Source organism: Podarcis bocagei, assembly GCF_964188305.1.
Source record: "Podarcis bocagei genome assembly, chromosome: 3".
Classification (NCBI taxonomy): domain Eukaryota; kingdom Metazoa; phylum Chordata; class Lepidosauria; order Squamata; family Lacertidae; genus Podarcis; species Podarcis bocagei.
In genome coordinates, this window is record NC_138127.1 from 65,255,950 (window position 1) to 65,273,614 (window position 17,665).

Genomic DNA, 17,665 nt, shown 5'->3' on the forward strand with positions numbered 1-17,665 from the left:
GATTGTTTCATGTGATTAAGGTATTAAATGGCCGCTTTCCTGTCAGCTGCTCTTGAGAATTAAGGAATGCCAGTTTGCTTCATGGCCTAGATGCTAACTTTGCAATGGATATAAAGGGAAAGATCCCAAGATGAGGCTGCGGCCAGTCATTCATTTTAACATTAACAAGCCTCTCTAATGAGTAAATGAAGAAGTCACATCCTCAGTTTACTGATGAAGTCTGTCTAGCAGGGAAATCCTGAGAAATCCTTGAGATAAGTGAAGCAGCTTCTATCCTAGGTAGGCCGTGAAAAATGTGAAAGTGATCCATTCCCCCTCATGTTTGCTACTAGCAAAATATGGGATATGTTCCCCCAGGGTCCCTGTGACTCTCCAGATGTTGATTGACAACAATGCCCATAATAATAATTTTATTATTTATACCCCACCCATTTGGCTGGGTTTCCCCAGCCACTCTGAGCAGCTCCCAACAGAATATTAAAAACATGATAAAACATCAGACATTGACTATGATGACCAACTGACCACTGACCATGCTGTTTGGAGCTGATGGGAGTTAAAAGTCCAACAACATCAGGAGAGCCCAGATTCTCCACCCCTGATCTTACTTTTTTGAGCTTGCTGTGGTATAACTATCCTACCATGAAAAAACAACAAAAATCCTATAAGAAATTGAGCAAACAAAGTAGACATTTGCTTAGACATTTAGATTAACCACCTGGGCAATGAGTAGGATTGAAATTTAGGTCACCAAAACAAAGATGCAAAGTGCATTTCATCAGTAGATTCTGAATTGGTTCCAAAGTACTTAGAACTAAAGCTGGGTAGATTTGGAAATTCAACTCTAGGGTACCATTAACATCAAATGAAAACTTTATTTCCATCATAGTTTCACTTTGAATAATTAGGGTTTAGTTATAAATGTATTTAGAAGAGAAGCTGTAGGCAGGATTTTTGTCAGGAATGCTAATTTAATTATCAGTCATTAAGAATTTGTGCAGGGATATCTGTACAACAGGAGAATTGTGTTTCAAGGGCATATAAACACTTTTATCAATTTTATCAATAGATAAAATTGGAGGACTTGTCCCCAGAGGGAATCCCATCATTGGATCTAACAGCAGGCAGTTGAGGAGGCTTAATCTTAAAAGGATTATTTTCCTTCCGCCAAATATCTTGGGAGAAAATAAACATTAGTTTATTTTATCTGATTTTGCAAGTCATTTTCTTGTCAAAGCCTTAGCTCTTCCAGACACCTTGGCATCAAGGAGCGACAATTTTTATTAACTCAAATGCTTTGAGTTAAAGAGACAAAAGCAACCAAATAACGTGAATCAATTTCACTCCTCCTTCCCCTCTCAACAGTTGTTCATACCCGCACATAAAAACTTATCACTTCCACTTCACTTCTTTGCATCCGCAAGCCTCTCTGGTCCCCCCTACTTCTCTTTCTTTAAAGCACATTACACATACAATGTACAAGTCTTTTGCTCCTGTATTCCCAAAGATCCCGCTTCAGATGCTCAGATGTTAAGATAATGCACTACCACAGCATGCAATGTATGGGGAGCTCAATTGGGGCCTCTGCTATATATATATATATTTGGGGGGGAGCTCTTGGTACAGTTTCAATTATGCTCCCAACTTCCCCAATGACAGAAGGGAAGGGTTGATAGGAGCTGAGCTTGACTCAAGTTCAAAAGCGGCAGCAGCACCCATTGCTGAAGAATATCCAGCAGCCCAGCAGGGAAAGCTTTCTTCCTCCAACTCCTTCACTTTCTGCTTTGTCTTCTCCTTATTTTTCCTGCTTGGGATCCACACCCTCCTTGGGCCTTATCTCCCAGTTTGTCAGGTGCAGACGCTCCATTAATGTCCTTAATCTGCCCACCCACATCTGGGACTCTTAGCTCTACATCAACAAGCTGTGCCTGTCCCCTGGAACTCCTGAATGGTGGCAATGCCATCTTCTCTTGATTTTATTTAATTGAATACACATAACAACGCTCACAGCTCAACAGATGGTTCCAGAATCATGGAGCTAATGACTTCCTTGCTTGCTTTGTGTTTTATCTTGGTGTTTGAGCTATCATCGTCCACATATATCTGTTACAGCCAATGCGTTTCCAACAGGACATAAGGTACATTTTGAACCTTACCAGAGAAGACACTGGGGATCTTGGAAAGAAAACTTTTGACTGTACGAATGAGAATCCCGTTTTTCTCATCTTGCATACGAGCTATGACATCTTCCATCTGGGCAAAAGAGAAAGAAAGAAAACAAACAAATTGCATCACTGCAATTACCATGTGAAGAGACGTAACTGATTTTCTCAGAAAAAAAGAACCAGCACCTGAAGATTACATTTGTTTCTAATGAGATATCCGATAGGTGAAGTTTATGAAAAGTTCAGTATGATGAAATGGTGAAAAGCTATACAACAAAACAAGAAATCTCTCCCACAGCTTCTACAAGAGCAAGTTTCTTTCAGTTACCCAGGGCCTTGCAGGTTCAGAGGAACAAAGGTGACACTGTCTAGTGACCATCCACTATGACTAGCTCCAGGAGCCTAGTAGGGTTTTGTGCTGGTATTTCGGTGTTCCCCACTTTTAAGATTAGTAGAGTTTTCAGAGCAGCTTGTTATCAGCATAAAGATCCATTGTCTTCACATGCAAAGTCTTGGCTATGGCTGAAGTATTCCTCTGTATAGTGGACTTTTGAGGATTAGTTCCTATCTGATATGAATGCCCAGGTACAAAATACACAGCAGATGCGCACATGAATTATGCTTATTATCCTTCATCATCCTTAAAATACATGCAGTCTATATTTTAAGGAGAATGGAATATAGCAGTTTGATACATACCTGATGTACCACTCATGTATTTTATACTAGAGTACTCTCATCCAAGTACAAAAAGACTCACAGCAACTCACACTAAATTGGTTCTGACATAGCTCTGAACTGAAGGGAAAGTCAGGGACAGAGCCTAAGGAACTGCCAAACCAATACTTTTTACTCAAGAATCACTGTGTGTCCACCACCACTTTCTGTCTTCCAACTGACAGCAGTTGCAAGTAAATCCCCCACCACCACACCCACACACCCCCACACCCCCCACACACACACTGTCCATAAAGAACATGTCCCCTATGAGGTGACTGGAGCTGAGCAATGTAGTAATACAAAACATATATTAAGTCATTTATAAAAGTAGTAGTCCAGTGTTAGCTGCTTTAAGGGCTGGTTTCTGAAACCAAATATTTGGTTTAAAAGCACTGAAAACTGTTCGCTGAAATTTCTCATGTTCAAGGACAGCATTTGTGATAGTATGGAACCTGGAAAATCTAAACCTCAACTTTCTGATTAAAGGCTTGCCTAATCCACATAAATTAGATAGATTAGTAATTTGGGGGAGGGTCGTGGAGTCCCAATCTGTCACCAACGGTTCTCAGATAAGACATTTCACATGAAAACATAGCTTTTTACACAGAAAGCAGCCTATTGTGCATGGTCATCATACTCTGAAAAGAAGGGGAGAATGTGAAATAAGATTTGTATCTTTTAAGACAGTTCAAACAATTGTACGCTTTAATTTTTGTGACGGTTGGTTTACCCAGAAACATTACTGAACTCTGCTATATGTTGTTCTGTGTGAGTTTTGGAGAAAGTTCACTGGTGCCTGACTCATTCCAACTCATTCTTTCTCTTAAGCACAACAGAATAAAAAAAGAATATAAGCCAAAAAGTAATGACAAAATATGTATCAGATTGCTACACAGATAAAAACCTGATTTAGAATTTCAGCTCCCCACTCCCCATCCTGTTTAAATATATGTAGGAACTATATATGGATAAATCTGTCAATTGTGGTTACTCTCAGTGTCTCATTTTTCCAATCTTAACTTCAGTTCCCCACACTTCTACATCAGGGTGCATTTTTTAAAGTTGTTTTGAAAATTCATCTGTATTTTAATGTGACTTTCTCCTAATGTTTCTATGTAATTGTGCCTACTATACACAAGTTTGCAAAACAATTCCGTATAAAACAAACAATTTTTGTATAGCTTTTTTTTTTTTACTAATATATGTATTTTCACGCACACTTTGTCCTAGCAAAGGGCTCCTTGGGGAGGAAGGACAGGGTATGGATTCAATAATTAACAACGATAATAAATAATATATACATTCTGTACACTACTTGTGGCTGAAGAAGTGCAAATTTTGGAGAATTGCACATTTCAAAGTATGGCTGTGTTTCAGTTCTCATATTGTTTCAGAAAGTGTAGGTTAGGGAGGCTTGTCTTATCTCCCAGCTGTTGCCTTCCACATGAAGACAGTTGTAGATGGAGCATTCACTTCAGGCCACACCCTGCCTGCTCTCCGCCCTCCGGTGCCGGAGCATGAAGCTCTGCCACTGTCCATACCTCAGCCTAAAAAACCTTCAGTAACTGCCTGCCTACCCCCTAAGTCCCCATATAAGGGCTTAGCCTTGCTTCCCTTGAAAGCAGCCCGAGTCTTCAGCCTGGGAAGAAGTTGAGAGGTTTGAAAAATGAAACCAGCAGCCACTGACTAACTGTCCCACATTTGTGTATATTACAACATTATAATGGTTAGGAAAAACCAGGAAACAGAAACCCACATCAGTGGTGAACCAACAAAATCTCTGCCCACCATTCTCTGTTCAAGGTCACATCAAATATCACCCTCACTATAAGTCACATGGCTAGGAGAGCACGTATCTCCCTATTAATGCTGTATAATAGGCTTTTCCTGGCATTGAATTGATCTTATTTTACAAAATGGAGGCTGCATGCTTAGCTGGGGAATATGTTCCCATTGAACCGAGTACCTTTTGGCTCACAGCTCTATTTCCATCATGCACAATCCCAGTTTCTGTGTTTTCTACTTTACAAACATGCATTAATTTCTTCTGCAAAACATTAGGCCCTCCTGCCTGTATCCCAAATCTCTTCTCCACCACTCAGTGCCTAGAACAATGGAACATGTGTAATAGCTTAATTGGGGCAATCCAATGAAATCTTCTTCTAGTTTTGATCAAGTAGTCTAATCTGGGGAGTGGCAGCTGTTCCCTGGCATAAATTTCCTCCCTTACTGATATGCCGCTGTTCGCTTCCTAAACTCCACTGTAAAGGATAAGCTCCTTTTGCTTTGCCTTGGCATTTAGCCTCTTGTGGTTCATTTATCTCCTTATCTGTTTAAACCAGACCAGCTCTGACAATGCAGCAGAGCATTTCAGTCTGAACCTTTCTTTTCAGAAGGCTACAAATCCTTCATGTGTGCAAGGAGCAAAATAGCTGCTGAGATTAAACGAGAGAGAGAGAGAGAGAGAGAGATCTGCGACAAATAAGCAACCTGCTGTTTGCACCACAGAGCTGCAACAGAAATTAGCAGACATAGACATACAGATGAAGGACACCTATGTTTCCAGTAAATGTCAGAAAATCTGGATTTGATGTTTACTGGATGTTAAAATGTTGGATTAGGACTGGTTTTCAATATTGCAATATATCACCAGCTAAACATCAAACCAAAATATCACCATGTCTGAAATCAGAATGTGAATGGGCTAATGTTCTGGCAACCACTACTACTCAGGCATCTAAAACTGATACAATTTAAGAAAAAACCTTTAACAAATTGTTACAACTGTTATTTTATAGTACAGAGCAATGGGGCAGCAAATATCATAAGAGAAGTGATGACTGGCCTCACAGTTTTTCCCATATCACAATTTTTTACATAGAGCACACACACACACACACATTGTGATTTGTGATATATCGCCATGTCAAATATTATGAAACCGTTATCACAATGTGGACTTAAAACCAGTGGCATAGCGTGGGGGGTACAGGGGGGGGCCGGGTGCACCGGGCGCAACATCTGGGGGTTAGGGGGCGCAAATCCACGGGTTAGGGGGCGCAAATTATTTGCCTTGCCCCGGGTGCTGACAACCCACGCTACGCCACTGCTTAAAACCAATTTTGGATGACGTATCAATACATTTTACAGCCCTTGGAAAGACTCAGATTCAAATCCCCACTCAGCCATGAAGCTCCCTGGGTAACCTTGGGGCAGCCACCAAATCTCAACCTAACCTACCTCACAGGGTTGTTGTGAGAATAAAATGGGGCTATTACGTACACTAACTTGACCTCCTTGGAAGGAGCGCTAGGCTACACATTTTAAAAAATCTGTTATTTCAGGAGGTCAGTGAGAAATAATATATGGTGGGTTACCAGATACTATTCTTTTTCCTTGAATCTCTCTCTCTCTCTGTGTGTTTGACCTATATAGCCTTAAAATTTATTTACAATATTTATGCACCATTTTTCCCTACAAAAGTTCACATTGGCAGGTTGGAATTATATGTGCACTGGGAGCTGTTGTTTTGAAGTGTTTACAATAGCATCTCATTTAACTATTGGTATTGTTTGAACAATTCTAGAATACTTTTTTTAAAAAAATTGTGATTTGTGCACACAAATGAAGCAATATATGTACTTATCCTCCATCTGATAAAGGCGGTGGGGGGAGAAGGCAGGAGTAACCAGTGGCCCTCCACATGTTGCTGGAATACAATCTCATAATCCTTGATAACTGGCCATGCTGACTGGCGTTGATAGGAAATAAAGTCATTTTTTTTTACATAGGTTAGCTATCCCTACATTAAACTCTTTCAACATAAGAATATAAATACTCTTGGGGGGTTCCTACCTGTATATGTGCACATGAGTGCCAGTGTGTTAAGTGTGTTACATATGGCACTCTCAGAGGGATATATGGTGGGATAACCATGTTTATATACACTTATTCTTGAGAATAATGTACATAGGAGGGAAATCTGTTTGTTAAAAGCACCCGTGCATAGTGGTTTGAAAAGCACAATGCTATATAGCTACTGATTAACAAAACAACACTTCAGCAGCACAGAAGAGGTTGTTATAATCAAAGATATGATGACAGAAGATATCAAGCAGTAATCAGTTTGTCTTTTATCACCCCTCCCTTAGGAAAGCTCTGTTAGTTAGGACAACATTTGAAAAATCAAAAGATAACTGAGTAGCATAATGCAATATGAAATTACATTTCTTCTTTTCTTATTTCAAATTAATTTTGATATTTAGTGACTGAGGTGTTAAGACCTGGGCTGGATCTTGACACATCAAATAAGCGTTTCAGTTAAATGCATTGTAAATTAAAACAAGGAAAACAGGTGGGGGGGACGGGACAACACATATAAATTGCTTTTTCTTTTCAATCTAGCTGAGTCCTTGGACACAAGGCATCAGGATTCCAACCCAACCTCTACCAAGGACTCAAGTCAAGTTATGTTCAGAGCTGTAAAATGGGTATAACTTCAAAGTCTTTTGGGTTCTTAGGTTATGTGTACAAACTCAATCCCAGAGCAGACAGCAGAGCTATGGCTAGCTGAGGGCAAAACATACTATCTTGCAAAAGTGAGGATCAGCTGTCATTCTCTTAACACTTACATAACAGCCATGGCTTCTTCCATAAATATTGGAAGGAAACTCAGCAGGTGCTCCTATACTGCTCTTTCAGACTTTAGGCTTCATGGAATATTTGACAATATTTGTCTCAGGTGTAGACAATGCCACAACTGATCAGTCAGTTTAATCACCCACTTGACTAGCATCCAGTCCCTAGTTTAACGGGATTCCCCTTGAGATTTCATCTTTGGCCACAATCCACACAACTCCTTCATACAAACATACGTCAAAGACAGCATCCTCCAAAAATCTTTCCCCCTACAGTGCATCAAAATCTGTCTTAAAAACAAGAACAGGGTATTGAAATTCAGAAGCCTCATCAGCACAGAAGACAGAAAGGACTTGCCATATTTATTGCTCTAAACTCTTCTCTGGATCAAAGCCAGTCTACTCAACTAGGTTGTATCTTCAGCTACATGACCATTTCACTTAATGGGCTTGAGCTGAGCAGGTGCAACAAGGAAGGCTTCTTGGGTTTTTCCAAATGGGATGGGAGGAAACTGATTTTGATCATAAGCAAGGCTTGGACTTTCATCCCCACCCGTCCCTGCAATGGTCCAGTCCAAACGGCACCACTGTCGCCTTCCACAGTTGTGATCAGAATGTTAAAAGCAGCTTGCCTGAGTTGTCATATCAGTGGAAGCTTCCAGTTCCAGCCAAACACATGCTGGGGATTTGTCACGCCAGTTAGTAGTTGGCTAATGCCAAAGTAGCGCAATATGTGACACAATAATTTCACGACACTTGGCAACACTTTGAAGTTGCTTGCCCATATATTTCTCCCCTTTTGATTGCCTATGTGTTTATGTGCGTTTCTATCCATTTAAATTTTAATAACTTGAATATGGCAAAAAAGGAAAACCCTCCAAGTTATTCATAGCTCCAGCTCAGATCTCTTGCAAACTAGGCTATGCTGGCTTGGGATTTTATCGTGCTGCCAGCTCCGGGGTTTAGTTTTCAAACTGCAAGAGCAAAAAAAGAAAAGCAGTGTCTAGTAAAAGAAGGTCCCGTATCAAGGTAGACCATTTTTGACACAAATTTCCCAAAGGAATGGTTGTAATCATGCCAACCTAGCAAGTCTTATGCTCTTGCAAATTTGCATACAAAACCCAACTACCAAGAGCACCCTTTGCATTTTGTTATTCCATTAACAATGGCCAGTGAAAGCTATTTCACAGGGATGAAGAAGGTGCCTTATCTGGAAGCAGATATCTGATCAATCAATTTCACTGATGTATATGTGCCCACTGGCAGTATTTCAGACAAGGGTCTCTCCCAAGCCTGCCTGGAAATGAATGCAACCCATTTCGCAAAAAGAAAAATGTATTGCTGATAAAATGAATGCATTAGAAATACTGGATCAAGTGTAGCACAGCATTGCTCTTCATCTCGTAATGTTAAAATCTTATTAGTTTAATTATTTCTAATACTCCATTGTTTATAGTTTGTTATCAGGCAGCATATAAATAATGTTAATAAATAATATACTTATTACAACTTATTACAACAAAAGAAGCCAGAAGCTCTAGCTATCTTTTCGACTTTACATTTGAGAAGGGAAGCTGCTAATGTGTGGCCCATCATCTTAGCAGAAGAGAACAGGTACTCATCCAGATTCATACAGGAGCCGATCCAGCTAATGACCACCTAAATACAGAGGACATTTTCAAACCCAATATCCTTCTGATCCTTTGAGTGTTCCAGCCAATGTGGGAGCGCATGAGAAATAACAAATGCTCAGCAATGATAGTGTCAGCCTTAATTTTCTTCTGTGACAATGTGACAGACCTTGGTGTACAAAGGGCAAAGCAGAGGACATGGCAAACAAGAACCTTAATGGCACTTTTTATACAGCCTGGCATATCCTGCCCCTAAACAAACGGTAGATATGTGAACAACTGTTTGACAACATAAGATCCGTTGGAGAATATCCAAGGGAGAAGTAAACATTTAGAAGCCAGGGATGCTCCCATTCATTCAGATGTTCTATTCTAAGATTGAATAACGCAACTATTCCTCTACGGCTTTGTCTCATATTTCGTATTCAAGTCTGTTTTCATTTTTAATCATAGTTATTCTTTTCGCTCAGCTGAATTATGGACATCCTGATCTTTCAGCTGCTAGAGTGCCAAAAGGCGTCTATGAATAAAATAGACAGAGGTTGGCCAGGCATTATGAGAGCAGATGTTTCATTTTATATCTTCATTAAAAAAATTAAGAAATACAATGCCTATGTCATAGCTTATGCCCAGCAAAAATACATAACCCATAAAGAAAATCTCAGTTGCCAATTACCCTTTAAATCTCCCGTTGAACTGAAAAAAGGCATCAGCATCTCCTCTGTGGTCCTCTCACCCATTCCTCTCCAGGGTCATGCCATCCATTATAAGCAGGACTCCAGGTACCGTAAGCAGCATACAGATGAGGGGTGGGGATGGAAGACTTGATCATGGAAGGAATGAGTGTCCAGAAGCAAAACAGATTGTTATCCTTTCTCCCAGTTCAGCTGGACATTTACGATGCAATGCTATACACGCCTACTTATAAGGAAGCCCCATTCGGTTCAATGAGATTTAACTCTAGAGCAAGAGATTTACAAATGATCTTGTATATAATTCTGTGTACTCTGGCTCAACAAAGGTAACAATATTGTTGTGCACATGCACACATGCACACATTCCCATTATGACAATGAAGAAAATAATTATGATTATGATCCAGCAAATCCTCCACTTAGCTCCATAGAGTTTTTTCTTCTTCTTCTCCAAACAGTGTGTGTACACATATCCCTTAAACTAACCTCAGTGCTTAAATTGTTGCTGTTGTTTAACTTAGGATAACTTGCAAACAACTTGCAGTGCAGCACAGCCAGGATACTACTGTGAGACGTGCATACCAGCTTCTTGAATTCCAAAACAAGCTACATATATTGCAAACCCCGAACCTAAATCTCCTCTGCTGAAATGCTTTTGTATGTGTTTATAAAATGGACCCTTTGCCTGTTTTCTTAATGAACTGTTTTAACTTGTAACTAGAGCTGAGCTGAAAGCTTTATCTAATTTATAACCTATCTAATTTATATTTATTTATTTTAGTGAAAATGGGGGTGTGGGATGGGTAAATTGGGGGACAGGAGACTTACCAGAAAAGCAACAGTTCCTTCCCCACCTTTCCCCCACCTTTTTAAGGTGGCACCTTAAAAGTGGGGTGGGGGGAGGTGGGGAAGGAACTGTTGCTTTTCTAGTAAGTCTCCTGGCCCAGTGACTGTCATTTTTCACCCACATTGACCACTGGAGTGTCCTAGATCATAAATTTCCAATAGTAATAAGTACTTGTTACTCAAGTTCTCCTAACGGAGAATGGTTCAATCACAACATACCGCATTTTTCGCTCTATAGGACGCACTTTTTCCCCTTCAAAAATGAAGGGGAAATGTGTGTGTGTCCTATGGAGCGAAGACGCCATAGCCCCGCGACCCTCTCCCGGCTGGAGAGGTGACGCGCGGCTATGGCAGGAACCTCTACAGCCCCGTGTCACCTCTCCAGCCGGGAGAGCGCGCGTGCGGAGCTAAAGCGGCCCCCCGCGACCCTTTCCTGGCTGGAGAGGTGACGCGGGGCTATTGAGGCTCCTGCCATAGCCGCGCGTCACCTCTCCACCTGGGATAGGCTCGCGGGGGGCTGCTTTAGCCCCGTGCGCGCTCTCCCGGCTGGAGAGGTGACGCGCGGCTATGGCAGGAGCCTCTACAGCCCCGTGTCACCTCTACAGCCGGGAGAGCGCGCGCGGGGCTAAAGAAGCCATAGCCCCGCGACCCTCTCCCGGCTGGAGAGGTGACGTGCGGCTATGGCAGGAGCCTCTCCACTGCGCCTTTCCGCTGCTCCCTGACCTGCTCTTTGGGGCTGGTGGTGGGCTTCCCCCTGCCTGCCCCAAAGAGCAGGTCGAAAGGAACCTGAAGCCTGGAGAGCGAGAGGGGTCAGTGCACACCGACCCCTCTCGCTCTCCAGGCTTCCAAGGTAGCCGCCTGAAAGCACCTTAAACAGCACCTTGTTTTAGAGTGGGAAAACAAGAGGGGGAAAGTTCTCCCCCTCTCTGTGCAGCGCCTCCTGTCGCTTCACTGAAGGGGCGCTGGGCAGAGAGGGGGAGATTTTTTTTTCCTTGTTCTCCCCCCTCTAAAACAAAGTGCGTCCTATTGTCCGGTGCGTCCTATGGTGCGAAAAATACGGTAAAAGGTTACATTCCAAATGCAGTTTTCTTTAGACCACCGAAGTCTATTGGGTCAAACTAGACAGTTGCTAAATACATAGCATGCAGCTACATCTCTAGCTTTTGGCACCAAAGGGAATTCCCCCTCGCCTAGGCTCCCAGCTACTATGTTAGTACAGTGGTACCTCAGGTTACAGACGCTTCAGGTTACAGACTTCGCTAACCCAGAAATAGTACCTCAGGTTAAGAACTTTGCTTCAGGAGGAGAACAGAAATCACGCCGGCGCAGCGTGGCAGCTGCAGCGACAGGCCCCATTAGCTAAAGTGGTACCTCAGATTAAGAACAGTTTCAGGTTAAGAACGGACCTCCAGAACGTATTAAGTTCATAACCAGAGGTACCAATATAGCTTTCATTCCAATCAAACTGGGAAGAGAAGAGGTAAGTCTTCACTCCTTGCCACTGCTTTCCTGATAAAAGATTCCCTCTGGGCCTGTAGTTAATAAGACAAACATTAGATACATACCTGCATGCTATGTAGTGAACGCCTAGTTAGCCCTATTCCACTCTCCTCAACTCCCACACCATCCTGGAGCCACCACTGCTCACTTCAAAAGACCAGGGCTGTTTTTACACTTCTGAATGAAACAATAAAAGCAGGTCGTGTGATCTAAATACATTCTGAAGTTAAGCTTGAAACCCACGCTGCTGCCCAGCCAACAATTGTTATATATTCTTCAAGGTAATCCTGTGATCTCAAGCACAACCTTGAATATGGATGTGTAGTCTAAATGGCAAGGAAAGTGCTAAAGGAGAGAGGGAACTCTGGGTGTCCTAGAGATGAGTCACTTGCTACTACAATAAATTCAGGACGCTGTAGAGAGGTAAATGTTCCTTCAGTCACGTTGGTTCACAAAACTTATTTCCCCATACGCAGCCAAACAATCAGTGAATTGTAACCAGTCTCTCTCTCTGGAGTAAGTCAAACATCTAATTCACATAATGGTCAGGTGGATATGAAGTACAAGGGCTGAACATTCAGCTTGGAGCCCAATTCATGTAACTGCTTTTAATGTTATTTCCCTCTGTCTGCTTGACTGGACTTGCATGGGGTACCACACAATACGAAGTGGATTGCGTGAAAGCTCCATCCTGAGTAAGCTTTGACATGTGCACACTCAAAGCTAAAAATGTTATGGCCAGGGGAGTTAAACAGGTCTCATTGCCCTTTCTACATTTGAATGTATAGCTTATAAAATGGTTTGGATACTTCTTCGGAAATATGGACTGCCAATATCAATTCATCTGAAGGAAATCAGCCCTGAGTGCTCACTGGAAGGACAGATCCTGAAGCTGAGGCTCCAATACTTTGGCCACCTTATGAGAAGAGAGGACACCCTGGCAAAGACCCTGATGTTGGGAAAGATGGAGGGCACAAGGAGAAGGGGATGACAGAGGACAAGATGGTTGGACAGTGTTCTTGAAGCTACCAGCATGAGTTTGACCAAACTGCGGGAGGCAGTGGAAGACAGGAGTGCCTGGCGTGCTCTGGTCCATGGGGTCGCGAAGAGTCGGACACGACTAAACAACAACAACAGGCAGCTTAACATGTTTAGTTATATGGTTTCATTAATTTATTAGTGGGCAGTTGAGGAGAGTATTGTGTGCTTGTAATTCTTCATAGCTCCACAAGCAAAAAAATAAATAAATCAGATGTTTTGGATGTTTTTTGTAAGGAAAGGTGAAATGTCAGGGGACTGTTTCTGGAACATCACTAAGGGGGGCAGGGTACAAGCCCCCATGGCTACCATCCTATGCATTTGCAGGAACCCAACATTGGACAGAAAACTCCCATAAGTCATAGGAATGGCTCATCAGTGACTTAGACAAGGGCACAACTGGAAAGATTTGTTCAAATTTTGCATTGTTTGTTCAACGTTGTTTAGTCATTATATATCACAAAATAATTACCTAGTTATGAAGAGGACTGTATATTTATGAAAAGGCTGTACAACCAACTTTTAAGCATTCAGAATGCAGCAACAGTGCATAGGTGATGGTGCTGGAGGAATGATAGCGGTACCCTCCTGGTGGCAGCAGCACTGCATGACCCAAGGCGGGGGTGTGGCAGGACGGAAGTTGGAGAAACTCTAGGCTACTGCCAACATGAAGTTCCCCCAACCTTGACACTGCCTCACTCCACCCCTTCTCACATGCACCACTGCTGTTAGAGTGTAATGAATGGATACATGGTCTGCTTGTGGGTATCAAGAGACATCTAGCCTCGTCACCGTTGGAAACAGAATGCTAAACTAAATGCTCTGATCCAGCCTGATGGGTCTTGCAGTCTTGTTATTTTAGTGCAGTGTGATGACAATTTGCCTGGCTGAAGCAACTTTATGGAAGACTGTGTTTTATCTGCCATGGCTATCTCTGCTTTACTATTGTTGTGACTTACTTTTGTGACTTTAATTATTGTTAAAGCAGCCCTGAGTAATATATGTGTATTAAAATGGTGAGTGTTGTGTATGGAAGTTCTCACCCTGGCCACCAGGGGGTATTGTGTATATAGTTTTCACTCAGGTCCACGTAAGTTAATTTAGGCGGGAAACCCTGGGCTGTTGTTGTTACATGTTGACAGCCAGCTGCCTATAAAAGCAGGCCGGCTGAGCTGTTTGCTGTTCAGTTCAGTTACAGCTTACTTATAAAGAACTACTTGGAGAAATCTCTGTGTTATCTGCTATGTCCACCCACTACTTAATAGTGGGGTATAAGTCTTAATAATAAAGAGAAATAAATATATAGTAGTGAAGCTTCCATTAGCCCTTGAAGTCAACAGAAATGCTCCATGCCCTACAAGACATGCATTTGCAAAAGAAGATGAGCTATTCTTTCTACATCCTCTGCCACAGACGCTCTTCCATAATGGTGACTTTTACACAGCACAGAAAAGAGAATCAATCTCAATGTTCAGAAAGAGAGAAGTGGACTGTTGTTGTGGGCATGAGGATCGATGAAATTACTTGACGATTGACTACTGTAATTCCTTTTTATGGCCTTTCCAAATTGTTGTTTTCCAGGGGAACGATGAAGTAGAGTAGTCTCTAGAGGCAAGAAGCAGGCTCAAGACTCACACACAGGTATGCAGGATTTCTGCAAACAGGAAAGGGTTCAAGACATTCTTCCTGCTGAAGTGCAACCCTCATGCTAAGGTAGGCAGAACAGCAAAGTGCAGCAAGCTCAAAACAGAGATTACCGTAATATGTGGTTTGAGCTTTGTGTTTTCTTCACACTCTTCAACCTTACCCAGTCTAGTCTCCTCAGATGCCTTAGTCTACAACTCCTTTCAGAACTGCCCCCGCTGTCATTCCATATTTGGAAAATCTCTCTATCTGTATCAAAAGGCTGAGAGCATCCCTCTGTTTTTACAGATATTCAGGTAAAGCTCCTTCACATAGTTGAGAAAACTGCTCAATTTTTTACCCCAGGTTGAACATCCCATCTTTTACCTTCTACATTCTGTAAATTACCATTTACTCTGCCTCCAGTGCGCTCCCACCAATGGCTCTTGAGCATGTGCGCACATGACATTAACCACAATGTGGAGCTATCTTGTAGTTGTTTTTTAAAAAATTAATTTTTAATTTCAAGTAACAAAGCATACCTATGCAAGTAAAACAGAGCATAATAGTCATAAAGAAAAGAAAAAAGAAAAAATGGCAGCTGGTGGTTGCAGTTTTAGATGTTCGAAGAAAAGCAATCAAGTGTAAGTGCCTCTCCACAAGGTTCCATGATTCAATGGAAGGTGAAAACAATGTATGGTAGTCTTAACCAGGCTTCCTCAACCTCGTCCCTCCAGATGTTTGAGACTGCAATTCCCATCATCTCCCTGATCACTGGTCCTGCTAGCTAGGGATCATGGAAGTTGTAGGCCAAAAACATCTGGAGGGCCGAGGTTGAGGAAGCCTGGAACAGACAAAAAAAGCTCAACAACTTTTGTGTCCGGAATTTTACTTGTATAAATATGGCAACCCTATGTAACTTCATTTTTCGCAGTCAGGGAACCACCAGAAGGCACTTGGAGCTGGACCTCATATTAGAAGACAGTGCAATTTTATATGTCACACAAACACACACACAGAGAGAGATACATTTCCTAGTCAAGAAGTACATTAACATGAATGACATTAGCTGAATGACAATCAGCTTGTTTTTCTGGTCCCGGTTCCACCCACCACCCACCCCACCCCCGCTTGGCATTACCTAATAATTTTGTTGCTGCTGCTATAATAACAGAATGCAACACTACCATTTGAAAACAGTAACACACATATAAACACTCTTTTCTAAGAATATGCAGCAAGTATCACACCAAAACTAACTGGCTATCCTTTCAGCATAGTCAATGAATTTTCTACAACCTTGAAAAAGATGCCATGCTCACAGTAAAAGAAATGCTTGTTTTGTGGTGGATGTTTTCAGAAGGAGTTCATACTGGGTGTTGCACTGAAAGACTCTTAAGCCAGGCGTGGAGAACCTATAGCTCTCCAGGTGTTGCTGAGCTACAGCTCCCATCAGCTCCAGCAAGCATGGCTAATGGCCACAGATGGTGGGAATTGTAGTTCAGGAACATCTGGCGGGCCCAAACTTCCCCATGCCTGATCGAAGACATTTCATGGGAAAAGTGAAAGGTTATTCTATGAAAAATGCTAGCAGGCATTCCAGTTATTAACCATCTACTCTAGCACTTACTCGGCAGTTCCTTCTGTGTATAAAATGCAATTTCTATTTAAAGGTGAAACAACCAACTCTATTACCTTATAAGCTAATATTATTTTAATTACCTATTTATTACATTTGTATCTCACCTTTCTCCAGGAAGCTTGGTGCAGAACACATAAGGTTGCTCATTTTATCCTCTGAAATCCACCATTCTGCCCCTGCTGTTTGCATGACATGAACTAGGCCTGAGACACAAGCGATGGCATGCAGTACAAGGCAGAAACAGATGGCAGTTCGAAGACACACACACACACTGGCTCCAAGCCAAAAACAAGGATGCATGCAGCAGCTGGGACTGTGCCTTTTTTCAAAACCCACCTGACCCATCAGCTGTTTAGTGGAGGAGGGAGGAACAGCTGCCCCATACAAACACACACACGTTATTGGATCAAAAAGGCAAACTGTACATGGCAGCCTCCATTTACATCCACAATTCCCCATGCATTCTATGGTATGTAGCATGCTGATGCACACATTTGGAATTTTATTTCTTTATTTAAAATACAAAGTTATAGAATATGGCCACACAGTATGTGCCCCCAAAGTTAGACACCAATAGCAGACACTAAAGACATAAAGAATGTAATTACAAGAATATTAAATCTCTATAAGCTATAATAGGTAAAGGTAAAGGGACCCCTGACCATTAGGTCCAGTCATTACTGACTCTGGGGTTGCGGCGCTCATCTTGCTTTATTGGCCAAGGGGGCTGGCGTACAGCTTCCGGATCATGTGGCTAGCATGACTAAGCCGCTTCTGGCGAACCAGAGCAGTGCACGGAAACGCCATTTTCCTTCCCCCCGGAGCAGTACCTATTTATCTGTTTGCACTTTGACACGCTTTCGAACTGCTAGGTTGGCAGGAGCAGGGACCGAGCAACGGAAGCTCACCCTGTCGCGGGGACTCGAATCACTGACCTTCTGATCGGCAAGTCCTAGGCTCTGTGGTTTAACCCACAGTGCCACCCATGTACCTCATAAGCTATAATAGACGAATACCAAAGATGAAACTGTTTCTACTATCCCACTACTGAGACAGTTTAAAGTATGCAATACTAAAATTATTAAGGGCAATGTTAACTGAAAGGGAGGGGGATGAATCCTATGAGATGCAAAGAGAACAGCTATAATCTCGGGTTGCAGTGTATTAA

The 17,665-nt window shown here is 42.1% G+C and overlaps 1 protein-coding gene across 5 annotated transcripts in view; it reads right to left on the reverse strand.

Moving 5' to 3' along the window:
- Positions 1–17,665, reverse strand: part of RGS7 (regulator of G protein signaling 7) — a 128,278-nt gene that overhangs the window by 64,558 nt on the left and 46,055 nt on the right. For all 5 annotated transcript variants that reach the window (XM_081188123.1, XM_081188122.1, XM_081188119.1 and 2 more), the window contains exon 3: positions 2,157–2,253. In XM_081188123.1, coding sequence (XP_081044249.1) covers positions 2,157–2,253 — 97 coding nt within the window. The remainder of the gene's footprint in view (positions 1–2,156; positions 2,254–17,665) is intronic.